This window comes from Nothobranchius furzeri, chromosome 4 (genome assembly GCF_043380555.1).
Source record: "Nothobranchius furzeri strain GRZ-AD chromosome 4, NfurGRZ-RIMD1, whole genome shotgun sequence".
NCBI classification, from domain to species: Eukaryota; Metazoa; Chordata; class Actinopteri; order Cyprinodontiformes; family Nothobranchiidae; genus Nothobranchius; species Nothobranchius furzeri.
This window is the reverse complement of record NC_091744.1, coordinates 20,898,511-20,926,088: the sequence shown is the minus strand read 5'-3', so window position 1 is coordinate 20,926,088 and position 27,578 is coordinate 20,898,511. Positions and strand designations below refer to the sequence as shown.

The 27,578-nt window shown below is 43.3% G+C and overlaps 2 protein-coding genes across 2 annotated transcripts; both read left to right on the top strand.

The window, feature by feature from the left end:
- The first annotated feature begins 4,011 nt into the window (after window positions 1–4,011).
- Window positions 4,012–6,510, top strand: LOC129160805 (zinc finger BED domain-containing protein 4). The gene is made up of 6 exons (XM_054737823.2): window positions 4,012–4,834; window positions 4,932–5,076; window positions 5,164–5,395; window positions 5,483–5,626; window positions 5,709–5,774; window positions 5,874–6,510. The coding sequence occupies exons 1-6, from the start codon at window positions 4,204–4,206 to the stop codon at window positions 6,285–6,287; spliced, it is 1,632 nt and encodes a 543-aa protein (XP_054593798.1). The 5' UTR covers window positions 4,012–4,203; the 3' UTR covers window positions 6,288–6,510.
- Window positions 6,511–10,532: 4,022 nt separating this feature from the next.
- Window positions 10,533–27,222, top strand: klhl2 (kelch-like family member 2). The gene is made up of 15 exons (XM_015941820.3): window positions 10,533–10,833; window positions 13,257–13,376; window positions 13,457–13,563; window positions 13,641–13,762; window positions 15,239–15,401; window positions 15,595–15,704; window positions 17,260–17,376; window positions 19,779–19,928; window positions 20,029–20,146; window positions 21,027–21,224; window positions 21,310–21,411; window positions 21,502–21,630; window positions 22,142–22,282; window positions 22,372–22,515; window positions 26,969–27,222. Exons 1-15 carry the CDS (start codon window positions 10,766–10,768, stop codon window positions 26,995–26,997), a joined length of 1,818 nt encoding a protein of 605 aa, XP_015797306.1. The 5' UTR covers window positions 10,533–10,765; the 3' UTR covers window positions 26,998–27,222.
- The last annotated feature ends 356 nt before the right edge of the window (window positions 27,223–27,578 follow it).

Below are 27,578 nucleotides of genomic sequence, written 5' to 3'. Positions count from 1 at the left end.
CTCTGGGGCTGAGGTCACTGAGGTTGTCAACAATCAATCAATCAAATTTTATTTCTAAAGCGCTTTTCAAACAAAGTGTTATTCAAAGTGCTTTACAAAATGACTCCAGATTCCCATAACAGGTTAAAAACATTAACAAACATATGCAATCACACACACACAGACTCACACACACACACACGAGTAAAAATTATATTAGGCTGAGTCCAGATGAGCCAAGTATGGTAACGCAAGGAAACGTCATCAGAGGAGCCGTCTGTCCCGGCAGCATCAGGTCTTCCACACTAAGTCAGGGCGCTCAGTGGAGGGGGAGCATAGACCCCCACCTATAGAGCGCCCAGGAAGCTACAGTCGACCACCGCTCCCGGGGCAGAGGGCCCCCACAGAGGAAACACTGGATTAAAATGAGTAAAAATGTAATAAAAGAGCTAATATAAATGACAACAATTAGAAAATAAGTAATAAATAAAATCATAGACAGTAAAATAATAATTTAAATAATAAAACTGTGCTAAAATATAATCATATAGAACATGCAAAGCAAGTAATAAAATATAATCATGTAAAACGAGAAATAAAACTGTAGAAAATATTTAGATAAAAGCTAACCTAAAAAGATGGGTCTTGAGTCTTGACTTAAAAACATGAACGTTCTCTGTGGCCCTGAGTTCCTCTGGCAGCTCGTTCCAGAGGCGAGGGCCATAACACTGGAAGGACGCCTCGCCGTGACTTTGTGTCCTGACTTTAGGGATGACCAGGAGACGCCTGCCAGAGGAGCGCAGAGTCCGCGAGGGTTCATATTGTAAAAGCAGTTCTGATAGATAAGAAGGCCCAAGACCATTAAGACACTTAAAAACCATTAGAAGAACCTTAAAATTGATCCTGAAACAAACGGGGAGCCAATGCAATGATTCTAAAACTGGTGTCATGTGCTCCCGCCTCCTGGTCTTCATCAGGACACGTGCTGCCGAATTTTGTAAAATTTGTAAGCCTGAGATGCTCTTTTTGGGAAGACCAGAAAGCAGGGCATTGCAGTAGTCTATCCTACTGGTGATAAAAGCATGCATCAACGTCTCCGTATTGGCCCGAGAGAGAATGGGGCGGACTCTGGCGATGCTCTTTAGATGATAAAAACCTATTTTTGTGATATTTTTAATGTGTGGGATAAAAGTCAGCTCAGAGTCAAAAATAACACCCAGGTTTTTCACTTGTTCAGATGGATTAAAAGACAGAGATTGTAATTTCGGTAAAAGCTTCTCTCTCTGGGCCTCAGGACCAATGACTAAAACTTCAGTTTTGTCCTGGTTGAGCTGGAGAAAGTTCTCTGCCATCCAGGATTCGATGTCTAAAATACAGTTAAAAAGTGCATCCATTGACCGAGAGTCATCCGGAGACACGGAGATGTACAACTGTGTATCATCAGCATAACTGTGAAAGTTGACCCCGTGTCTCCTGATGACTCCGCCAAGAGGGAGCATATAAAGATTAAAAAGCACTGGGCCTAAAATTGAACCCTGGGGCACACCACATGTAATCCCATGGACCCTAGAGGAACAGGTATCCAAACTCACCATGAAAGTCCTGTCTGTGAGGTAGGATGTGAACCATCTATGTACAGCACCAGAGAGGCCAATCTGTTGTAAACGAGTTAAAAGAATAGTGTGGTCTACCGTATCGAAGGCAGCACTTAGATCCAGTAGAACCAACACTGTCAACTTCTGTTTATCATAATTTACTCTAAAATCATTTAAAATCTTCAGAAGGGCTGTCTCGGTGCTGTGGTTCACCCTAAAACCAGACTGAAATTTCTCTAGGACATTATTAGTGTTTATAAAATCATTTAGTTGATTTAAAACCAACTTTTCTAAAATCTTGCTTAAAAATGGTAAGTTGGATACCGGTCGATAATTGTTTAATTCATTAAAATCTAAATTGCTCTTCTTCAACAGGGGCCTCACCACCGCCCTTTTAAAGGCAGCAGGAAAGACCCCCGTCTGAAGGGAGCAATTTATCAGGGTTAAAATCTCATCACTAAAAGATCCATGAAATTGTTTAAAGAACGAAGTTGGAATTGGGTCCAGAACACATGTGGTGGGTCTCACTGAGGAGAAAACTTTATCAAGAGTCTCAGCTTCTACCAGGACAAAACTGTTCAGTTTTTCCTCTGGTATAGACACACATCCAGATTTATCTAAAACCTTATTACTAATGGAGGGTAAAATATTCCGTCTGATGGTGTCTACCTTCCCTCTGAAGTGGGCTGCAAACTCCTCACAGAGTGCATTTGAGGGTGTTTTCTGAAGTGAATTGGATGTATGGTTTAAAATGTTGTTTATGGTAGAAAAAAGTGTTCTGGGATTGTGTTTATTGTCTAGAATGAGTTTGGAAAGGTATGCGTGTCTTGAATTTCTCACTGCGTTATTATATGATTTAAGTAGCTCTGTATATATTTGATGATTTATAGTTGTTTTGTTCTTTCTCCATCTCCGCTCTGCAACCCTGCAATTTCTCTTTCGTTTCTTTAGATTTTCATTTCTCCACGGTGAAGCACGTTTTGAATAAAAACTTTTGATTTTAAGTGGAGCGAGCAGGTCGAGAGCGGATTTCAGTCTACTGTTAAAATCATTGACAGTAAAATCACAAGAGGCAGTTACCGGAGTGGGAGGGATCTTTCTAAAAACTTCAAGAAAACCTGCAGCCACTTCAGGGGTGAGATGACGCTTCCTTACAGTTCTCACAGAGGGTTCCAGCTGGATAAAACTGGTGATGCTAAAAAATACAACAAACTCCTTGGTGGCAAGGCCCGGGGGTGGATGAGATCTGTCCGAAGTTTCTTGAGACTCTGGATGTTGCAGGGCTTTGTTGGCTCTCGTGGCTCTGCAATATTGCAGTATCTGGATTGGCAGGCTGGGTTGGTGGTCCCCCTATTTAAAAGGGGGGACCACAGGGTGTGTTCCAGCTACAGGGGTATCACACTCCTGAGCTTCCCTGGTAGTAAAGTCTATTCAGGGGTTCAGGAGAGGAGGGTCAGGCAGATTGTCAGACCTCAGATTCAGGAGAAGCAATGTGGTTTTTGTCCTGGCCATGGAACACTGGACCAGCTTTATACACTTAGGGGAACCTGTGTTTTGTGGATTTGGAGAAGGTGTTTGACCGCGTCCATCGGGAGGCCTTATGGGGGGTACTCTGGGAGTATGGGGTACCAGGCCCTGTGATATGGGCTATTAGGTCCCTGTATGAACGGTGTCAGAGCTTGGTCTGCATTGCCAGTAGTAAGTAGGGATGGGTACCGGTACTCGGTACTTTAATAGCACCGGTTCTGACATAAACGGTAGTAACCAGACCGAAAAGCAACGCAGATTTCGGTGCTTCATTTCGGAGATGTCAATCATGTTGGACTCGAGAAGCCACTCATTTTACTTTTCCGGTGATAGTAGGCGGGCCCAGCCAAGTGCGTATTTAATTAGAGCGGACCTACATTATTTATCAAAATGCCGAAGGCGAAGCGGTCGAAAAAGCGTGGCTGTACTTCACAGCAAAAGATGCAGACTCAGCAACCTGCAACAGGTGCTTCAAGGTGATACTCTGTAAAGGAGGTAACACCTCTAATTTAATGAAACACCTGGTGACGCATAGCATTTTTTTAAAAGCCGAGACATGCACCGTGTTTGATAGCTTGCAACAGCGAAACCTCCCACCGAACGCATCTACTGTTGGTATTGGAGATAGCTTTAGCAACGTTCCCCCAGAAGAACCTGGAGAGGAGGAGAATCATCCTGGCCCCAGCCGAGCCCCTCCCGCTGTAGCAGAAAAGTTGACAGAGGATGGCGGTAGCAGCAGCAGCCGCTCTTTGGGTAAGTAGCTTAAAGTAGTTTATGTGTATTATACGTTGAGCACACATTATTAAATGAATGCATGTAGGGTGAGCTAGCAAACACGGTCGTAGCTACATGCTGCATTCTTTTTGGCAGAGACTCCCTTCACGCTGGCCAAGAGGTCTAAATTGACCAAAGAAAAAGTAGAGGAAATACACAGGGCAGTGACGACGTTTGTAGTCAAAGATCTCCAACCATTCTCAACGGTGGAGTCACCATCATTTAGGTAAAAATGTTGCATTGCTCTGATATAAAAATAGTTTTGTTCATAGCTGTTTAGCTTTGCAAGTGCTCTGTTAATAATTGGTACAAATAAAGGGTGGGTTACATGTTTTTATTTAGTCTTTTTTATCTGTTTGGAAAAATAACTACATTTCAATTTAAATTCAAATTTATTTGTTTCTATTCAGGGAGATGTGCACTGCCCTTAATCCGAGGTATCAGCCCCCATCCAGAGACGACCTGTCCAACACATTTATACCTGCATGGTATTCTGTTGAAAAAAAGCAACCTCATCCAGAAGTTGGCTCAGGTTAACAAGGTAGCAATCACCTGTGATGGATGGACTAGTGTTGCTCAGGACCATTTCATCACAGTCACGGTTCATTATATCTACAGAGGCAGGATGATGCAGAATGTGCTAAGCACTGAAGCAGTTTATGAGTCACAAACAGGTCTGGTAGTGGCTAAAGAAATATCAAGCGTTGTGGAGCAGTTTAACTTAGGACAGAAAGTAATTGCTGCCACTGTAGACAACGCCAGCAACATGGATGTTGCTTTGAAAAACTTGAACTTTTTGAAAGTGGGATGCTTTGCCCATACTCTAAACCTAGCAGCACAAAAGGTGTATGACATTCCTGCAGTTTCCAGCTGGTGTGCCAAAATCCGCTCAGTTGTGGTGTGGCTCAAGCGTTCATCCTTGAGCAAAACTGTGCTCAGAGAAAAGCAGCGACTCCTGAGTAAGTAGCATATGCAGTTACACATGTAAATGTATTGTTAATCATGTTACCTTTTTTACAGTAATTCAAAATACATTTGTGTCTGTCTGTGCTTTAGATTTGACAGAGCATAATGTCATTCTTGACGTTAAAACGCGCTGGAACTCTCTCTTCCTGATGGTGGAGAGATTTATTGAGCAGTTTGATGCAATCCAGGCAGCTGTTCTGGATCAACGTCTGAGGAAGCCAATGGAGAAGGACAAGTGAGTGAAGGACACCAGCATCACTTGTAAGTGCTAAATTATTTCATTTCGTCATTTACCTTAAACATTGTTAATAATTTTCCACAGGCTACAAGGCTTCACGTGCACTGATCTAACGAAAGCAGAGATGTTTATTAAGTGCATGCAAGTCCTGTACACATCAACCATGTGTGTGTCAAGTGAGAAGTCGCCCACATGCAGTCAAATCATCCCCATCCTGATGAAGCTGGAGGCACATTTCAGGCAATCCGATGAAGACACCGTTTTCACCTCATCAATGAAAGAGAAAGTCTGGGGTAGTCTGCAGAACAGATATCAGGTATCTGCAGAACATATGAATACTAACAAATATAGGGGTAGCATTGCATTTAGGTATCAGCTTTTATATTCTATACTTTCTTTAAAGGATGAAAACCTTCAGAAATTTCTGAAGGAGGCCACTCTGATGGACCCACGTTTTAATGGCAAGCTAGATGAAGGTGAGGCAGCTGACATCTGGGACAGGTTGGAGATGGCAGCAGTTGCAAATGCCACAGCAGCAGTTGAACAGGTATTTTCTGCACAACATTGTCCTTCTGCATGATGTAGTTTCCATGTTGAAGGAATGTTTTTTATTATTTGTGTATCCATAGCCTCCCATAGAGGACCCTCAAGCAGACAGGGTGATGGATGACGCAGAGATGAAGCCAGAAAAATATGTAATTTCTGAGTTTTTCTAACCCAACCATGTAGTCCTACATTCTAAAAGGGATCTTTGTTGTTTTGACAATCTCACACTACTTATTTTTGTTTTCCAGCCAAGAACGGTCCAAAAGTCAGCCTTAAAAAAGCTGTTTGAGGATGAGGACAGACAACTTAAAGAGGATGCAGCCTCTCATACAGCGGGTAGAGTCCCTTCCATCACAGAGCAGGTACAAAAGGAACTTGACATATACAAAAGACTGCCAAGAATTCCCTCTGGACAAGACCCTGTGGCCTGGTGGTCGAGTCACCCCGGGTTTCCACGGGAGCCGTCAGCAGCACGTTACTGCAGCAGCACGTCTTGCTCGCGTAAGCTGCTGCTTGGCCCTTCCCACGAGACGCGAAGCAGCAGGGCAGCAGCTGTCACCGACCGAGCACGAAGTCACACGAGTGACTTCGTCAGTAAACACAACAACAAGCAGGAGAAAACTACAACATGGTTTGTGTTTTATGTTCTGTCCGTTTTATAATCACCAATACGGACCTGAAAAACAAAGGAGACCGCTAGCTAGGTGATAACTTCTCACGGGGCTGCACAGTTAGTAACGTTTTTTAAAAGTAAAGCAACCGGAAGGCAGTACGTTCTTTATTCTGAAAATCTCGGTAGATTCTCTCCATTTCCGCGTCCGATTTCCTGTCTTTCCTTCCCCAAAAATGTCGAACTTGACCCGTTTCAGAGGCGTCGCGCGTAGAAAATAGAACCGGCGCGTAAAGGCCGCGACATGCTGCTCCTGAGACGCGGCCGACTCGCGCTGCTGACGGCTCCAGTGGAAAAGGTTCTGCTGACCACAGCGGTTCCTATCAGCAGCTATGACGTGCTGCTGCAGTAACGTGCTGCTGACGGCTCCTGTGGAAAGCCGGGGTAAGAGGGACACACTGCCCAACTTATCTGCTCTATCCAATACCTACTTGTGTGTCCCAGCCTCATCAACACCTTCTGAACATGTTTTCTCTTGCGCTGGGCATGCCATCAGCCAAGAGCGATGCCGAATATTGCCAGAAAAAGCTAACATGGTGATTTTTTGCAAAAAAAATATCAAAAAATAAAATAAGAGGTTTTTGGAAAACTTGTGTATTTTTACATTCTTTAAGCACCGGTTCCGGCACCGTTTGAGCACCGGTACCATTTCAAAAGTACCGGTTTGGCACCAGTATCGGATAAAACCTAATCGATACCCATCCCTAGTAGTAAGTCAAGCTCCTTTCCAGTGAGAGTTGGTCTCCGCCAAGGCTGCCCTTTGTCACAGATTCTGTTCATGATGTTTATGGTCAGGATTTCTAGGCGCAGCCTACAGGTGTTGAGGGGATCCATTTTGGTGGCCTGAGGATCAAGTCTCTGCTTTTTGCAGATGATGTGGTCCTGTTGGCTTCATCAGAATGTGGTTCACAGTCGAGTGTGAAGCAGCTGAAATGAGAATCAGCTCCTCTAAATCCGAGACCATGGTCTTGAATCGGAAAAGGGTAGAATGCCTTCTCCAGGTCAGGGACAAGGTCCTGCTTCAAGTGGAAGAGTTATCTCAGAGTCTTGTTAAGAAGTGAGTTAAAGATGGAGCGTGAAATCGACAGGCAGGTTGGTGCTGCATCTGAAGTGATGCGGACGTTGTACAAGTCTGTCATGGTGAAGAGAGAGCTGAGCTGAAAGGCAAAGCTCTCGATTTACCAGTTGATTTATGTAGGATTTAGAACGGTCACTGCCCAAGCGGCTGAAATTAGTTTTCTCTGCAGCATGTCAGGGCTCTCCCTTAGAGATAGGGTGAGAAGCTCAGTGGTCCGGGAGGGGTTCAGAGTGGAACCATTGCTCCTCCACATTGAGAGAAGTCAGTTAAGGTGGCTCTTGTTCGCTCTTCCTTCTTCCATCTCAGGAACATTGCTAAGCTGAGTCCCATTCTGTCTCGCTCTGAACTTGAGACAGTTCTCCACACCTTCATCTCCTCACACTTAGACTACTGTAACTACTTTTCACGTGTCTGAGCAGAATGTCCCTGAACCGTCTACAGGTGGTTCAGATTACCTGTGCTCGGCTTCTGACCAAGTCCTCCAAACACACCCACATCACCCCGCTTCTCCTCCAGCTTCACTGGCTGCCAGTCAACTCCAGGGTTCATTTCAAGATCCTGGTTCTGGTCTATAGGGCCTTACATGGACAAGCACCATCTTACATTGGTGATCTTCTTAGTCCCTACACCCCCAGCAGGTCCCTGAGGTCCAGTGATCAAAGCCTACTGGTTGTGCAGCACCAGGCTAAAGACCAAAGGTGACAGATCATCTGCTGCTGTGGCCCCCAGACTCTGGACCTCTCTCCCCCTGAGCCTGAGATCAGTGGACTCAGTGGTCTCCTTCAAAAAGCAGCTGAAGTCTCACTTGTTCAAGCTGGCTTTTGTATGACCTTCTTCACCACTCTCTCTTTATTCTGCTCTCCCCACCTATTCCACCTTCCTCAGGATCCACTGATTTCCCTCTTTCCTATTCACTCTCTCTCTTTACATTTTTTCTTTTAAATCGCAATAGCTTATTCTTGCTCATTTTAAATATATTTTTAAACATTTTCGAAATGCTTTTTTATATTTTTACAATTTTTATATTTTTTGTTTTTGTGAAGCGCCTCGTGATTTTTATCTTGAGAGGCGCTATAGAAATGATATTTTCTTCTTCTTCTCGGGCATCTGGTCAGGATGCCTCCTGGACGCTTCCTTGGTGAGGTTTTCTGGGCACGTCCAACTGGCAGGAGACCCAAGGGAAAACCTAGGACATGCTGGAGGGACTATGTCTCACGGCTGACCAGGGAACACCTTGGGCCAGCTCCTCTGGGTGAATCCCAAGTAGCTGGGGAGAGTGAAGTCTGGGCCTCTCTTGTTTTTTTTTGTTGTTTTTTTACTGTGTCCTGTCTGGCTGGGAAATTATCAGAATTGATGTCTGAATGCTGAAGACAAGCTTTTCAGTTTTATTCTCACAGGTGGAGTGTTATAGCTTCTGCTAATGCCACGCTTCATACCAAAACTTTATTAGAAATATTTTCGTTTGTTTTAATTACCAACGAACACAGAGACAGAAGTGTGAGAGAGAGAGAGAGAGAGAGAGAGAGAGAGAGAGAGAACTGCACCAACAACATGAGGATATAAAAAAGTAAAATTTTTTGCTGAGAAACACACGGTAATAATTCATAGTGCATTTAGTGCCAACCACAGCCACCACACAGGTGGTGTGTTGAAAATGCCGGAGAGCACCATGTGAGCACCTGCGTGCGTCCATATGTAAAATTTCTCTATAGCAGTGTTTCCCAACCCTGATCCTCAGGGCACACTGACCTGCATGTTTTCCATGTCTCTGCTTCAGCACACCTGATTTACATTGGCTCCTCAGGAGGACATTAATTGCTGCAGATGCCTGTTAATCACTGACTCATTGAAGTCAGGTATGGCAGCAGGGAAACACTGGTGTTTAAAAGGGCAACATGGAAAACAAGCAATACTGTGTGCCCTGAGGACGGGAGTTGGGAAACACTGCTCTATAGGAGGGTCCAGCAGTGAGTGTGAGGGGCCACAGACCTGCCCCCAAAGATGTGCAGAAGAAGGAGGAGTTCCCTAGAGAACCAAGGGTCTCCCCGAAGTGCAGGAACCCCAGGGAGACAGCTGCTGGAGAAGGCACAACCCCCACTCCTGAGAGGCGCAGAGGATTACCCCGGGGGTCGCAACCAGCAACCAACAGAGCCCTGGGAGATAACAACGGCAAGCCCCCAGGCCCGCCCTCACCTGCCCACCCCCGAGCTGGCCGAGCTTGTAACATAGCAGCCCGGGACCTAAGGGTGACCATCCCCGCCATGGGCCTCTCTGCTTAAATTGCTGCCCCCGCGACCAGACTCTGGATAAAAGGCTGAAAGTGGATGGTTGGTTCTAAAGCAAATTGCTTTAGAACCAACCAAAGGGTTTAGATTGATCAGCTTTGTTAATTTTATTTAAAATACTGTACAACATTATGGATTTTTTGGGATTAAATTGAAAGCTATTGCTTCAGACCACAAAGATCCTCATACATTTAGTAATAAAAATATTTAATGAAATTCAATAAGCACAATAGCCCAAAATACACAACATTAGTGTTTTTTGCCAGCCAGAATGTTAAACACCTTTAATAAGATCATTAAGGTAAATCTAAATTATACAGTTAGTTGACATGTATAAAATTATGACCTTATAGTTTGGTTTTAAATGTTGCAGAAGGGGATTTAGCTTAATTACAAAATGAAAAATATATTTTGTTACTTCTAGGGATATCAAAATTTTCAGCTTTTTTGGGGGGTATCAACATAATTATGTTTAACATCAACAAATTAGGCATGACACCAATATCCACTGTTGCTTATTATATTGTTCTTTATATCAAAAGACTTGATAAATAAATTAATTTGAAAACAAATAAAAACAAAATCAACATTTAAGGCAAAACAAGATCATTTAAAATATGATTTTAGTAAAGAAAATGCCATTTTTGACTAAAAACAGTGAAACTGTGAAATGAAAGTCGGCCTCCTTCGTTCAGTCTTCCACCGCTAGGGGGAGAAAGCGCTTTCTTCTGGGACGCCTTGGATGCTTACGGGACCGTCTTTGCCGACACGTCCTTGTTTTAATCAGAAAATAACAGGTATCCTTGTTCGTCCGCCTGGCGGTTCGCACCCGGTTACACCCCGGAGGAAAGAGGGCGGAAAGCCGAGTGGAGATACACCCCACCTGACGCAGAGCGGGCCCGCCGACGAAGCGTTCTACTGGTGTATAACAAGCGGGCTGAACCGAAAAGTGCCCGTGGACTGGCACCGCAGTCGGGCTGTGTGGATTTACAGGAGTCAAGCTGCTAAATGGGGCTGCTGTAAAGCCGTCTGTTCCCTTCAGGACCGACTGTCGCCGCGATTCAAGCCTGAATTCAGACACATCGAAGCGGAGATCGTGGATATGGAATGGTGCATGCTGCTGGGCCAAGTTTTCAGCCTCTGAAAAGCACCGGAATCATGGACAGTCATCCGCTGTAAGTGTGTGTGTGTGTGTGTGTGTGTGTGTGTGTGTGTGTGTGTGTGTGTGTGTGTGTGTGTGTGTGTGTGTGTGTGTGTGTGTGTGTGTGTGTGTGTGTGTGTGTGTGTGTGTGTGTCATTTCCCAGTGGCAACTTGACGGATGGTGCCATATTAACAGACATTGGCCAGCCGGTGTTGTGCCATAAATCGACTCACTGCCAAAAAATGATTAGCTTAGTTTTTTCCAGTTCGGAAGTTGTTTTAAGTGCTGCTATTTGTCTTAAACGTTCACAATAAGGATATATTAATCCTTTTTGCAATATTTGCAATTGAAAGATGGTTTGTGGTAAGAACTGGCTTTCTTTATGTTACAGCCTTGATACTAAAAAATAAATAAACAATGTAAAATGGCGCCCTGTATTGAATGTAAACGTTGTATAAATGTAAATAAACAATTCTCCAGCGATTAGATTTTTTCCCCTTCCTTTCTTTAGTTGCTAATCATTTTTTGGCAGTGAGTCGATTTATGGCACAACACCGGTAAGGCTGCTCCGTGAGTGTGGAGACTGGGGACTGATACCCGGGGAGAGACTGCTGCTACTTTTCATAGTCTGTGACCATGGAGGGTATTTGTTTGTGGCACAAAAGGCAAGTGTGTGTGTGTGTGTGTGTGTGTGTGTGTGTGTGTGTGTGTGTGTGTGTGTGTGTGTGTGTGTGTGTGTGTGTGTGAGACAGAAACCTGGGGCGACGTGATTTTGCCATGATGAGTAGCATAAATGACACTTTTGTTATGCAAAAGAGAAGCCAGAGGTTGTGGAAATTATACAATACAGAAATTTGAATTATCCCACGTGATCACTGCTCAGATCCAGATAGTATGATTTACTTTTCTCACAACAAACAAACACTCGCACACATAATCAGTGATTAATCCAGTTGGGCACAGACCTGATCCTTCATTTTCAGGTAACTTTATAAGTAGGTCCAGTTGTGTTGTGAAGCGCATTGTAATACCTTTGTAATCACTATTTTATTTAGAAAGATTTTTCATAGTAAAGAACTAAACATCAAAAAATATGATTTACAAACTAGTATTCATATCAAACTCAGTTAATTATTTTAAGTCAATAAGTGATTGAATTCTGAAAAATTTGGGGAGAGAAAACAAGCTCTGATAAAACATTGTGGCTTCTGGGTGGCCCTAAAAAAGAAATGTTTTTTTGTCCCTTTATGGAAAATGTACATTACTAGGTAAGAAAAAAACATTGGAAAAAGTTAGATCCATGGTAGTAATAAAATTAACTATTCAAAACAAAAAACGATACAAAATTAAATAAATAACTTCTCGTCTGACTGTAACAGGCAGCCTATAAATAACTGCATATTAGATGCACCCAAAACATCGTCTGGTGATTGGAACTGGACAGTTTTCAGTGTAGCTGTTGCTCAGCCATCTGAAGCTCTGATTTTCATTTATTTCTCAGTCCATGAATGCACCACTAGTATTGTGACTTTTGTTCCGAGTCTGTGAACTCACCTTCACAGTAAGCATTAATTTATGCTTGCAATAACAAATCTTACAATGGAAGTTTTTACAATCAGAAATTTCAAGTTAACCATAAGTTGGGGGAAATGCGTTTTGTTGTTTTATAAATGCATCCGAGTCGACTAATTAGGCAGGTGGCCGGTCACAGTTGTACAGAATCAGAAATTGTCATCAGCCCTCAAATTCATAGTCAGTGCATTATTCTTTAAGACTTTATTACATAGTTTGTGCTTTTAAAGTAACATTTCTTAATAAGTTAATATCTTTAATCATTTTGTAGTCCTAACTGATCTATGCATGAAGAACTGCATGTCGCGTCAGCAAAATAAGGAATCCAGGTGTGAGGATGAAATACTCCAAGATAAGAGAATAAAAAGAACAATTAAAATATAAGTGAGTCACTGGGCGTGTGAGGCGTCTTGTGTCATTCCTAAAACGCATCTGCAGTTAAACAGCATCTGTTCATCTTTAGAACACATAAGAGAAGGAAATCCCTTGGAAAGAGCTGACCCATAAACTAAGGTGTGCTTCATTCTTCAGCTGAGTGGTCTGATAGGTCTTTGATAATCCCAAAAACATTAATCTGCCTGTCCAATTGGGAGACTGATAACTTGACATCTATGTTCCAGTTTCAACAAGAAAACCTTCAAGCTAGGATTGTACGAACTGTTAACTAAAACTTCCTGCATCCAGGTCCGAATTGCATTACTCTCATTGTGTCACAAACCTAATAAGATGGCTTCAAAAAATGAAGAATAAGTCAAACTCTGCTTCAAATCGTGTCCTATTGAGCTCCGTGGAGTGGATGCACCCAGATTAACGTCAGAGCTTCTTGTATTTATCACATCTGTTTGTCTACCTGATGATTTACTCACCTGTGCGGTCCATCCCAGGTGTACTAGACTCTGTCCACACTCTCTGGACAAGGAGGATGGAGTCGAGAGGCAAGGTACCATCGCACTGAACCCTCGGCACATGAGGAAAGCGTTTAAAGTCATGAACGAGCTGCGCAGGTGACTTACATCCTCTGTCCATGTCAAACACCAGTGTGTCTGGATGTAACCCATAACCTGTTTGTGTCTCCTTCATGCAGCCAGAGCCTGTTGTGTGATGTGACTATAGTTGCAGAGGACGTAGAGATTTCTGCTCACAGAGTGGTACTGGCTGCTGGAAGCTCTTATTTCCATGCTATGTTTACTGGTAAGGACCCAGCCTTTTTGCCGATCAGCACTCTTGCTGCTCTTTTGGTTTTCTAACACATGTGATGGTGCAAGCAGGTGAGATGGCAGAGAGCCGGGCCAAACGGGTGAGAATTAAGGAGATGGATGGCTGGACTCTGGGTCTGCTGGTGGACTACATCTACACAGCAGAGATACAGGTCACAGAGGACAACGTTCAGGTAACAGCCAGCTTTGCAGAATCGGATTAAGTTAAAGATACAATAAATAAGAATTTTACAGTGAAGCAATCACTAAACAGTCTAATGAAGGTTACATTTAAACATTTTTCCCTCTGTTGGTTACCAGGTTTTGTTTTTTAAAAAAGCCAAAGAGGGACGTAGTCTTTGTTTACAATCTGTCCTGCTTCCATACTTCCTGGTTCCAGAGGTCATCATATATGAGCTTGCAGGGTTACAAAGTCTGCGCAGCAGCATTTTGTAAAGATCCTAAGCAGGAGCGACCCAGAACTTACGTCTTGTACCCCGTAGAAGCCACGGCATCTTTTCGTTTTACTCTAATGTCAGCTAAAGAAAGAAAGACAGGAAACAATCTTTTATATGGCACCTCTCAGGAGAAACATCATGAGGTGCTTCACAAAAACAAAAAAAAAAAAGATTAAAGTATAAAAAAGATTTAAAAAAATAAAAGATTCAAATGTTTAAAATAAGAAAAAATAGAAATTGTGATAAAAGTTTAAGGAAAGGGAGAGAGCAAATGAATAGGAAAGAGGAAAATCAGTGGATCCCAGGAAAGGCAGAATAAGAGCTGAAGGCTTGAGGCTAATGGTAAGATAAGAATGCTAATAGTGATTTAGAAAAAAAATGTCGGCTCTAAAAAAATCTCCACCTACTTTTTAAAATACCATCAACAGTATTACAGTGGACTGTATTAGTACCGTGTATGACTCGTCTTCGCGCTGAGCTGTAGCTGGCAACAGTTGCTCAGAGCAGACTTTAGTACCCACATTTGACCACAGGATGTCATTCTTACTTCGTGCACCTTTAACTTTCACCATCTCATTACATATCAAGCAGAACACATACAAGCTGTTGGCGTCATGCTGAGGAAACAAACTGGATGGCATGTCTAGTTTCAAAGTTTTTGGAACACTTAGTTGTGAAACCTCAAACCTAAAATTAAGATGAGAACAAACAAGCAAAAATAAAATAGCAATTAAAGGGAGAGTAGGCAGTTTTGGCTTGCTTTTAGCACCCCTGTGTCTGTTTTTAGAACCGAAACCAAAACCCATCTTGTTGCTGTGCGTTCGTCTTTTTAACACCTTCATCTAGCTGCTGAAATGTCTCCCCAGCTTTCCTAAGTGTCTACAGGATTGGTCCATCACTAAATTAAACAAATCAGCTGAGTTCATGATCTTACACACACAGAAAATGTGCTGGAGCCAGACTGCAGCTCCAGGTAAGTCAGCTCAATTTTTTCTAAGTCAATAACTAACAATAACTAACAGACCAGATCGACAACTGTGAAGCTGCAAGTGCAATATTCTGGCCACCGGGGCTGGGTGGCATTTCATTAACCATGTAAAGGGTGATTTTAGCACATTCTGGCTCAAGAAAATGATAAAAAAATATGAAAAGTTGCAAAGTATCCCTTCAATCTGTTTTGTCCTGTGTGTACACCTTGTTTCTGTTTTCCAGGCTCTCTTGCCTGCAGCAGGACTTCTCCAGCTCACCGAGGTGAAGAAATCTTGTTGTGAGTTCCTGAGCTCTCAGCTGCATCCGTCCAACTGTCTGGGGATACGAGCCTTCGCCGACCTACATGCCTGCTCCCAGCTTCTTGCGCTGGCTAACATCTATGCAGGTCTGTGTCCTCTAAATACAGCAGCGCCCCTTGTTTCTCTGTTAAAGGGAGTCTGCTTGTGTCTGGGAGCATGTGGAACAAGAGCAGGAGGAAAGAATGAGCACGAGTTTAATTAATGAAGTTAGAAACTTTCCTGGAAAACTTCTGTGTTTGTAAAACAAGAAGTAGTTTAACGTGATCTTTGTGCTGACAGAGCAACATTTCGCTGAGGTGGTTGGAACTGAGGAGTTTCTCAATTTGGGCATGGACCAAGTGTCGAGCCTGATTGCCAGCGACAAGCTCACCATCCCCACAGAGGAGAAGGTACGAACTTTGATCTTGTCCAGCACAGATGTGACACCCCAGTAGAGGGCTGCATCGGGATTGGGTCCCGCGGGACCCAACACAAATCTTGCGGGAGCGGGCGGTGTGAACTTTGCTGCGGGCGGGAACGGTCGGCTAAAAGTAACAGTGCGGGATCGGGATGAGTATGATGGAGTCGGCAACTGATGTTGAAAAGAAGCTGAAACAAGGTCTTTATGACACAAACACCAACGAAAGGCAAGTCAGACATTTGGAGGAGTTTCTCCGATTGTGTTAATATTTCTCATTCAGGTCTCTCTTAGAATAGCGACCCCGATCACTGCCTGATTAGAGAGGAGAATAGAAAAAGAAACGGCCTTGACTTCATTAACCATTTAAGCACCACACAGTAGCTCCTTTATTTTTTTTTAAAGAATTTTATAGTTTAAGTAGCGAGGAGTTATTTGAAATGAAATGCGCCAGGCGTCATCGGCATTAAAGGGTTAAAAACTAAATGAAAACAAAGTGCGTCAAACCTGACCAATGTGTTAAAAGATGTGCAGAATCCGATCAATTTGTTTTCCCCTCAGTTACAGTCACGGAGATAACGGCGCACTGGCTCTGGTGGTAATCAAGTTCAATTTTATCTCTTTCCAACAATTTTCACAAGAAAACAGAACAGTCAAAAGCAGGACTTGTGTTGTGCTGACCGAATAGTTCCCGTATTTGACCGTTTATTTTGACAGAGAAAGAATAGAAAGAATTACCCCGACGCATGCAGACGAACTGACGCAGATGTAGCTAAATCGCCCAAGAAAAGATTCCCATCTGAACATCTGAGCTGGACACCGAGCTCAGCGCAGCTCGCTGTCAGCGTGTACATAAGGTGCACAGCGAGCTGAAGATGTGGAGAGGGGCTTGGAGAGCGTTGCAGAACCAGAGCGCATGCGGGAAGCTTCCTCCCACTGAAGCGAGTGTTTTCCAAACCCTGTCTCTCAGAGAGACTTGTCACTTAGAAAAATTTCCCTGATTATGAAACTTTGGCTGAATAGTGCTTGTTCCTGTCTCCAATGTGGCGTCTGAGGAGAGTCCCAGAATCTCACATCCTCTTCAGCTCAGGAAGCGCCGATATGATTACGCACAAACGTGACGCGTCAACCCGGTCTTAAGACCGGATTGGAACTGTTCAGGTTTACGCAGACAATCTTTACATTTAGAATCAACATAGATATAAAATTAATTCAGTAAAATATAAAGCATTTTATTTAAATATCCATTCATTATTTTACAAGCACAGAGAGCTGCATCAGATGGATGGAAGAGCCGAGGGTTGCCGATCCCTGGTATACTCTATAAAATGACATGTTGAGGACACAAACTCAATACATCTCTTTTATTGTGAGGTAATAATTTCTCAGAGTTTTGCGGTTGCGGGCGGGAGTGGACATGCACACTGCGGGTGCGGGCGGTAATGGTCAGAAATTCAGCGGGAGCGGGATGGAGAAAACAGTCCCGTGCAGGGCTCTACACCCCAGTCCAATTACTTTTGCGTAACACCGGTGTGATTTCTCCACAGGTCTTTGAAGCAGTTATAGCGTGGGTGAACCATGACAAAGATGTCCGCCAGGAACACTTGGCTCACCTGATGGAGCATGTTCGTCTACCGCTGCTCTCCAGAGAATACCTGGTGCAGGTGCGCTGGTCTTGGCCTGCGTGTTGTTTGTTTTACCAGTGTCTGAGAAAACATCGATTCTCTGTCTCCGTTGTTTTGGCTTCAAATTAGAATTCACAGTTGCTTCCTATCACAGAAGACAACAGGTGATCAAATCAAAAAGGGTGAGCTTGTTTCTGATTTTACTGGTAACACAACAGGTGTTCTGGTGACTGCAGGGTCATATTTAAATGTGCCTCACAGCGGGGCTTTAGTCAGGGCAAAGCAAGACTGAGACAAGTCTAAAACACTGGGGTGATGAAGATCACCATGGAATGATACTGATGAGTGAGCAGAGTCACTGACGTTCACACCTTCAGTAGGGATGTCCGATATTATCCACCCATTATCACTTTCAGCCGATATCGGGATTAAAATGAAATATTGGTAGTTATCTGTATCCATTTTTACTTTTTTAAAGTGACAGCGTGTATTTTCCCTGGCGATAGGGGGCAGTAGATACCTAAATCCTTGCAAGCAAGCATTATTTTTGTGTAAGACCTTACCAACAGATGGCCATTAGGGTAAAAAATCCTTGGGAGTACAACCTCCAGCAAAATAACAAGAACATCAGATTCCCTTTCATTACTTGCAACGAGTGAAGAGGTAAACGTGTAAGAGAAAAATCTTTATTAATGCTGAAAGTTTTGCAACCATTTGTTACAAATCAGTAAATGCACTTTGTTGTCACGGGACTGAAACTTGGCATCCAATATGGCGTTGCCCAGAGACTTAGGCCCAATTCCAATACTCGCACTTGCACCCTTGCGTCCTACATTCCTGGCCAGGGGTGCGAGTGCGTAGAGTGTCCCGATTCTCAAGCGTGGAAGTTGGCCACGCCCCCATTACACCCTTAATCTGCACTTCACCCAAGTCCGCAGTGATGTGGACCTTGGGCAACGGTATTACCCACAAGTCATTGCTGCGGGAGAAATGGCTCAAGTTCCTTTTCTGAAAATATGTATTTTCTAATCAAATTTGTTCATTTTAGGAAGATTATTTGATGCTCTGAATGTTTTAGACAAAGCAGCAATGAAGTAAAATTTATTTCAAAGAATTGCCTTGTTGTTTGAAAGTTGTTAATAAAGGTTTTTGAAAAAAGTTTGACAGCGACCAGCATCCCGGCGTGCGGTGCGATCGATGACGCAATGCTCCCTGTCTCAATTCGGCAATTATTTGCACACTTGTGTACTATGCATTCAAACCCTACTGCGCTCTTTCTCCAAGTGCACTTTGTTGAAGACCACAGGGTGCAGTGCGAGTATTGAGATTGGGCCTTAGACCCGCTCCCATGTATTTTAGAACAGATTTTTATGGTTATGTGTTGTGAAACCACCAATATTTTTCAACAACTGGACTTCATTGAATTTATTTACAACAGTTTAATTGATTATTTCCAGAAATGAATGGTAAAAACTACACATTGTCACTTTAAAGAGCAAGTCACCCCCAAATAAACTTTTTTTTGCTGATAAACTAAATAAACGAGTGTCTAATCGTGCTGCAGACACGTGTCGTCAATAATTTGGCACTTCAGTGCATCTTAGTTAAAATTTAAATATTCTGCCTAAAACTGTCAGTGTTGTGCCGTTGTCAGGTAAAAACTCTGCACTGTATTCTAATTTAAATCTGCCACCACTATTGGCTAAGAGGTATGCTATGATGTAAACTGGTACGTTATGATGTCACAATGCCTGTGTGTTTGTGTATTTGTTAGCAGCTCCGCCCTCTCGGTCTGCCAGGCAACAGCATTTGTTGCATTTTTCAAACATGAAGTGGGAGTGGAGTTAGAATCTGGTACGGGTTGACTTGCTCTTTAATGACGCAACCTTGACATACCATGCTCATATTATACAACAAACTCTTCAGCCACTTCTCTCACTCAAAATAAATAAAAAAACGACAGATCTGAGGTTTAGTTAATTAGATATTTTTGTTTGTGTGGCACAGTTAGCCTAACTTAAATGGAAGTAGTCATCACATTTTGTACATGCAAGTGATGGGACAGTTAACGCAATGGTTCCCAACACTTGCCTGGGTTCAAGACAAGCCAAGGACCCCCAACACCAACTCCTACCCACATATGCACATTAAAAGGGATTATTACAAACTTTATGCAGACATTCAGAGTTATAAATCTTACAGAGTTTGATTTATACTATTGGGTGTGTAAGGTGGGATTTTCAAAATGCTATTTTTTTACAAATGTAGTTTTGGTAACCTCAGCACAGACAAAATTGTGGGTGACCCCTTTAGGGGGTCACAGACCCCCAGGAACCATTGAGTTAGCGCATAATATTGTTGTTTTTCTCTTTAAAGAGCAAGTAACTATCAGTTGTCCTTGAAACAACCCAATTTGATTGGTTCCTCTTCTGCCGTGGCAGCGTGTGGAGGAGGAATCCCTCATCAAAAACAGCAGTGCTTGTAAAGACTACCTGATTGAGGCCATGAAGTACCACCTACTACCAGCAGACCAGAGAGCTCTGATGAAGACGGCTCGCACCAGAATGAGAACCCCTGCCTCCAGTCCCAAGGTAGAAACACGGCCACCACTCAGAGGCTACGGGTCAGGGGGTCGAGCTCTTTCACACCCCCAACAGCTTGCCTCGTAACTCTTGTTTCTCTGGTGTTTAGGTGATGGTGGTGGTTGGAGGTCAGGCTCCTAAGGCCATCAGGAGTGTGGAATGTTATGACTTTGAGGAGCAGCGATGGTACCAAGTGGCTGAACTTCCCACCAGGAGGTGCAGAGCAGGTAGGAATAATAAAAACCTCTATTGGCTTTTGTCCTCCAGACCCACAGCAACCCTATCCAAATGTAGAGCTCGAAAAGTGACTAACACACTTTCAAACGGAGAATACCCTGAGCGTGATGTACAGATTTAGTCTTCTGGTGCTCCATGAGACAGACTGTTGTTATTTTACCACAGGAAACGATCCATGCTGGTAACCAGTAATGAAAGCAGGCTGTGTTTGTAAGCACAACGAGGAATGGGTGGCGCTTCATTATCTCCTGTGATGAATGAATTAGAACTGAGATCTGTGCTGCATGTTTTTGAACGCGTTGGAGACGAGGACGAGCAAGCACAGATCTATAAATGCAATGATGCACAAAATGATTTTTTAATGCATGCAACTTCACGGTGACAGGCGCACAGGAGTTAAGTGCTCGCCCAGTAATCGGAAGGTTGCAGGTTCGAGCCCCGCTCAGTTTGTCGCTGTCATGGGCAAGACACTTAACCCCCCTTGTCAACTGGTGGTGGTCGGAGGGACCGGTGACGCCAGTGCTCGGCAGCCTCGCCTCTGTCAGTGCGCCCCAGGGCAGCTGTGGCTACATCGTAGCTCATCCCCACCAGTGTATGAATGTGTGTGTGAATGGGTGAATGACTGATTGTGTTGTAAAGCGCCTCGGGGTTTCCAGGACTCTAGAAGGCGCTATATCAAATACAGGCCATTCACCATTCTCCAGAATAATGTCTTCCAAGATTTTAAGTACGGTTTTTATTTTTTAAGTTTGGGAAGTCCAGAAATGATATGATTTAGCAGAAACCTTCTGCAGATTCATGACAGACGAGTTAAGAGTTCACTTTAACAGGTCGTGTGTGTTGGTGTATGCTGTGCCTCATGTTTTGCAGGTGTGGTGTACATGGGTGGATGTGTGTATGCGATTGGTGGATTCAATGGCTCCTTGCGTGTGCGGACAGTCGACTGTTACGAGTCAGTGATGGATCGCTGGACAAGTGTGAGCAGCATGCAGGACCGGCGGTCGACCCTCGGAGCTGCGGTTCTGAATGGACTCCTCTACGCTGTCGGAGGCTTTGACGGCAGCACGGGTACTTCTGTGTGTTTGTGTTGATAAAACTCCTGTAATGTGGCCGTAGCTGCAGCGTCTGATAGATGTGCTGCCATCACTTGCAGGCCTGTCCTCAGTTGAAGCGTACAACGCCAAGACAGATGAGTGGTTCCATGTGCTGCCCATGAGCACCCGGCGCAGCAGCGTAGGAGTGGGTGTTGTTAATGGTGATTACAATTCTTTCTGTTTTCTACAGTTTGCATTTAGGAAAAGACTTAGCAGCTTCACAAAACAGCAAAACATGACGGTGTTTGCAGGAATCTTGTATGCCGTCGGAGGTTACGATGGAGCCACCAGGCAGTGTTTAAGTACAGTAGAGGCTTACAACCCCAAAAGCAATGTGTGGAACTACATAGCAGAGATGGGCACGAGACGCAGTGGAGCAGGTGTGTTTGTGACCTGGTGATGTTGTTTGACTAAACCTTTTCTGTTTGATGTTCATACTTTTACTTTTCATTCAGGCAAAATAAAAAATCCCCTTAATGTTTGCACATTTTAACAAAACTCTATGGATTTGAGATGATGGATGTTATTTAATGGATAAAGAGACCTGCATAGACTCATTTATCCTCCGACAAATTGTGTTCAGTGAGGGGATGCGTCTAAATTACTCTGCTGTTGTTTGGGAACTGGCTTGGAAGTTTTAAATGAACATCTGGATGAAGATGGAAAAACAGGATGTGTCATCTACAGAAAACCACATTAGTTGTAAAAATTTAAAAAAAAAGAAAGAAAAGTGAGCTGTTGAGATGACTTTACAACCATATGTATGGCCACATGTCGCCTCTAGGTGTCACCTTTTGCCACAAAACCTAAAAGAATCCTTAGTACAGATGTTGGAGGGAAAGGGTACACATTATTTGCTGTTGATTAAAACTTTTCCCATGTCCCCCTCAGGTGTAGGTGTGTTAAAAGGGTTACTGTATGCTGTGGGGGGGCATGATGGCCCATTGGTCAGAAAGAGCTGTGAAGTTTACGACCCAGCTTCAAACAGCTGGCGGCAAGTCGCCGACATGAACATGTGTCGACGCAACGCCGGTAAGTAAGGAGCAGATTTACGAGACGTCATCACTCAAGCGTTTGAATTTATCAGGCATTCGTTTATTGTTGTGTGTTTGTGTTCTCAGGTGTGTGTGCTGTCAACAACTATCTTTATGTGGTGGGAGGAGATGATGGCAGCTGCAATTTGGCCTCAGTGGAGTTTTACAATCCCAGCTCTGATAAGTGGACACTGCTGCCAACTTGCATGAGTACAGGCCGCAGTTACGCAGGTCAGTTCACAGGACGAGTGGCAGGTTTATGATTTACCTGCACACCTCAGAATAACGAGACTCAGTGGGTGTTGGGAATAAGTCGAGAAGCAGAACTTTGTTTGTGGTTTAGACGTGTGAGCAAGATTTATGCCTTCAGTGCTGCTCACCTATTCCTGAAGACTCAGAAAGGTTAAAGGACTGTTCTGAAACCTTTTCAGTAGTGTAGTAGTATATATTTATATATACCAGGGTTAGAATAAAGCAAGGGTCTCCAACCGCTTTTGGCCCATGAGAAAATCTCCCGCCATATGATTTTTTCATATTCTTACTTTCCATGTGTGAACATGCTTACTATGTTAAAAATGCTATACTTTATATATTAACATGGTCAAGTTGATTTCTATGTATTTCAGTACATCAATATTATAAAAAAAATACATGGTAAATACCGTAAATCCTCTAATACAGGCCGGTATTCAAATAAAGGCCGGGTCTCCAATTTCGGCCGGTGTCTGAGTCGGCGGAGGTGAATAATGGCCGGTCTCTTATTGTGGCCGGGTGGAATGTGGTAACAAGCAAGTACGGGGGTGGGGGGGTGGGGGTGGGTGGTGGGGGGGGCTTGTGTCATCCGTCTCACTTTTGATTTGCCTGTGATAGGCCGCGAGGGTAACTTTAACCGTGCGGAGACGAAGAGGAGGCGAAAATTTGATATCAAGTTCAAAGAGAACGTGCTGATTATGCTGCAGAACACTCTGGGGAGCAGTAGCAGGGGTTGTATGAACTAGTCGACTTCACTATAGTGACTTTTTATGCCTGTCATCGACTAGTCGCTGTCACGTGATAATGACCGGCGAGATGCAGTCCACGGAAAAGACAGCAGCCTGCTGTTAGCAGGTGACAAGCTCCTGCGCTCGGGGGGGCAACGTGCTGTGCCAGAGCGTAGGTACTGACACGCGATCGTTCATGTCGGTTCATTTCCTTTAATGTTTTCTGTCTTTTATTTGCGCCTGATGTGTTTCGCTGCTGTGGAGCGGGGCGCATCACCTTGTCCTCCGGTGACACACCGATCACTGATGTGGCCGGCGAGCAGCGAGCACTCCGCTGTTTTTGCGGTCGGTAGATCTTTTAGAACTGCAGTTCAAAGGTAACTCATAAGGTGAATATATATGAACCCAGGTAACAGTTTTTCTTTAGGATTGAGAGGAGATGCAGGAAGATAATAAACAGGCAGGACAGAAAAATAGTCAAATAAAAACAAGTTAGTTTTTGTACCTGCTGGTTGCAACAAACAGACACCATTGAAGGTCATCAGAAGTGAGGAACAGAAAATGAAATAATTATTTTAATGTTTAGAGCAGCAGGAACTCTGAGAGGCTGCAGGCGCATCAGTGAGTTTGCGGCCGCTGCGCAGGGGGAGGGGGGAGAGAGTTGAAGCAGGGGGAGGGGGAGGGGGGAGATGGCTGAAGCAGAAACTACCGTTGTTAAAAGAAATGTGTTTAACTTTGAAAATGTGGGCGCAATTTTAATTGTCAAAAACTCGAGCGAACCATTAGTTCATTTTGCTCAAATAGAAATTGAGGCCTGCCTCTAATACTGGCCCTCCTTCCAATAAAGGCCTGGAGCTTGATGAGCTTTAGTCAAATACAGGCCCGGGCCTGTATTAGAGGATTTACGGTAGTAACATTCTGAAAATCAAACTAAACAAACATTTTGTTTATTAACTAGTCAGATACTTTCAGATAACAAATCTACTTCGTGTGAATGATGTGACATATTTTTACAATAGATCAGTAACATAACTTAACAGCTCACCTGTTCCTGTTCAGTCCCTGACCCTGTGCCCTGCCTGGAGCCTAAGCAGCAATGTGTTCAGCTGTTACATGTAAAAAATGAACTAGAGAACTAGAGAATGCATTTAATACAAACCTTTCACGTAATTGTTTTGTATTCATTATTTTAATGAATAAAGCTGAAGACATTTTGATAAAATACGAGCTAAATGTGATGAAAATATTCTAAATAATTTGAACTGAAGGGAAAAATGTAAAAACAGAAATCAAGAGTTATTTTAGTTGTTTTTTTGCTCATGTAAGTTAAGTTTGCTTCACTATTGAATAACTGCAGGTAAATTATGCCTCGATGCATTTATTGATGACTATATTAAGGTTGGAGGCTTAGTTTAGGGCTACAAAAAATGATTACTTGGATCATCGGTGAATCGTGGGTGGGGTGTCGACTCGATAAGCAGGAAAATTTAAAAACTGCTAGGGAAACGTTTTTTCTCTCCTTCCTTTACTTTAACAACAGAACATGATTAGAAAACTGTTCAATAGCATGCAAAACAACATGCTATCACCTAAATAGATCCATATTTAAACTATGATCAGTACAGTTTATTTAACATGTTCAGTAGTAAGCTACTGGAAATGTTAGTAGTTTGTTTATTTTCTTCATGAGTCTGATGGCGAGCAGAGAGCGAGAGTGTTCACAATCATGTTTTATTACTAAATGAGAAAATCAGCTGAAACTGTTGAGGGAAATTTGTTGAATCTATATCAGGAGAGGTCCAGAGTTAGGAAGCCTGTGTTCATCGTGTGTTCATAAACAAACTGCATTTATTTTGCGTTAACGAGCTGTTATCGCAGATAGGACTTTACTGTCACCCAGATTATTTTGCTGAGGATGTTTTCTGAAACCAAGTCTGTGTAACTGACGTCACCCTGTCTCCTTTAGAAGTGCATCTTCACCCCCCTGCAGCTGCAGCCGCTCAGATCAGAAACGGGGATCTGTGCTGCAACCTGAGCAATTAATCCATTAATTAATTCATCAGAATTTTATTGTACTTCTACAAAAATATTTTTAGATTAGATATTACAGAAAATGGGGATGGCTTGCCAACAAATAAACATATATGCCCCTTGTTATTCTTAAACTCCTCCACGAATGAGATCGCGGGTACAAGCGGCCGAAATGCGTTTTCTCCACAGAGTGGCTGGGCTCTCCCTTAGAGGTAGGGTGAAAAGGTTGGTCATCCGGGAGTGGCTCAGAGTAGACCTGCTGCTCCTCCACATTGAGAGGAGCCAGTTGAGGTGGCTCGGACATCTGGTCAGGATGCCTCCTGGACGCCTCCCTGGTGAGGTTTCCCGGGCACGTCCAATTGGGAAAAACCCTACAGGAAGACCCAGGACATGTTGGAGAGACAATGTCTCACGGCTGGCCAGGGAATGCCTTAGGATTCCCCCCGAGGAGCTGGTCCAAGTGGCTGGGGAGAGAGACGTCTGGGCCTCCCTGCTTAGGCTGCTGCCCCTGCGACCCGACCCCAGATAAGCTGCCGAAAATAGATGGATGGCTGGATGCCCCTTGTTATTTACAACTCAGGATGGCTCGCTGGCTGCTTCCAGGCGAGCGACTTTCAAGCTACCGGTGGCTTGCAAGCGACGTGTGGAGACCCCTAGATTTAAGGATATTTATGTGGGAATTTTCATCTAATTCTTCCTTGAAGAAATGCTAATTTCCTGCTACCTGTCATGCCAGAGTTTTAAAACAAAATGATTTATGCTGAGAAATAAATGTAAAATAAGGAAAAGATGCAACATAAAATATCATCACAAGATGATGCATGATCTGGTGGTGCTCAAACGTTGTGTTTATGTCTAAAACTGAGCCAGGTTAGCAAAACTACAAAGTCTTTTCTGCTTATGTGTTTTGATGTGGAAGTTAGCTAAAAGTAGGGCTAATGCTAACTCATGTCCTCACAGCTCTAATATGGACTGTTTCTCAATACCCAAGTACACAAGTACGATCTTGTATACTTTAAAAGTACATTCTTGGCAAGTACAGCAGAAAGTTCATTCTATGGAGTTTGGGAGGATGAGGACGGCAGAACTGTACTCTGTTACGCCATGGTAGCAAGCGCTGCTTCATACTACGGTAAAAGACAGGACCTCAAATCAAAATAAAAGGAAACATTGGTTTTCTTTTGATGGTGGGTTAGCTAAATAGCATTTTGAGGTATCGTGGGATGTGGGGCAGCATTAGCAGAAATAAAGTCCTTACCTACAATAAATCACAGTACAGGGTCAGAATCTCATTTTTACTTGGTTCACTCTATCCATTGTTTTACACATTTGTCCTGTACTAGAATGTTTTACCTATTTTGTAATTTGTATTTTGTACTTTGAATTGCCTTTATTTTTGATTTATTCAATAAATTTACCTTCAACTGAACCATGTTCAGCGCTTTGGGCTTCCCGACAGGGTTGTGGAAGGCGGTTTATAAATAAAGCTTTGATTGATTGATTGATACAGATTTTAAAACAATTGTACGTATTTCCTGAAAAGGGGGGAAATTCCTGGATTTCTGGTTTGTTTAACTCTGTTTAGATAAAAAGAAGATTCTGATCTAATTACATTTTAAATTAGTACTTCTCTAAAATGTGTTGATGACGCAGATGTTTCCCGTCCTCCACAGGTGTGACCGTGATCGACAAGCCTTTATGACTGTTCTTGTCACTTGCCGCTGGTTAGAAGCAGAATGTACTTTCCTGCTGAATGCTGATCTTGGATCTGTCTACGATGCTGATGCCTGAGTTTTGGGCCGCATTAGCAACAGGCACTGATGAAGATGAAGAAAATAACAAAATTCGTTATTGTTGAGGATGATGAAGAGCTTTTGCACTTGCCTGAGATGAGAGGCAGTTGTAAGGAATGAGAAAGGGGGGATCGAACCTGTGTTTTAATCCGCTCCGGACTGGAATGAAGCCAAGACTGGGTGACCCAGTTAGAAGCACCACTGTATCGCTGCAGTGCCATTGAAATATGCTACTGATATAAAGCTGCTAACTTACTTTATCATTAGTAAAAGGAACACGAAGCAGATCTGACACAGATCACTTGTCTAATATTTTAGAAGGACCGTTTTTGAACTGAAATGGGCGTTTTTGTTCTTTTTTTCTGAGAAATGTGCTTGCATATCGAGGTGCTCCATTGCTTGCACATGTAGGCATGTGTTTCGTTTGCATTTGTGTAGGGGGTTATTTGTGTATGTGTGTGAGGCCTCATTCGATGCCGCATGAACACAC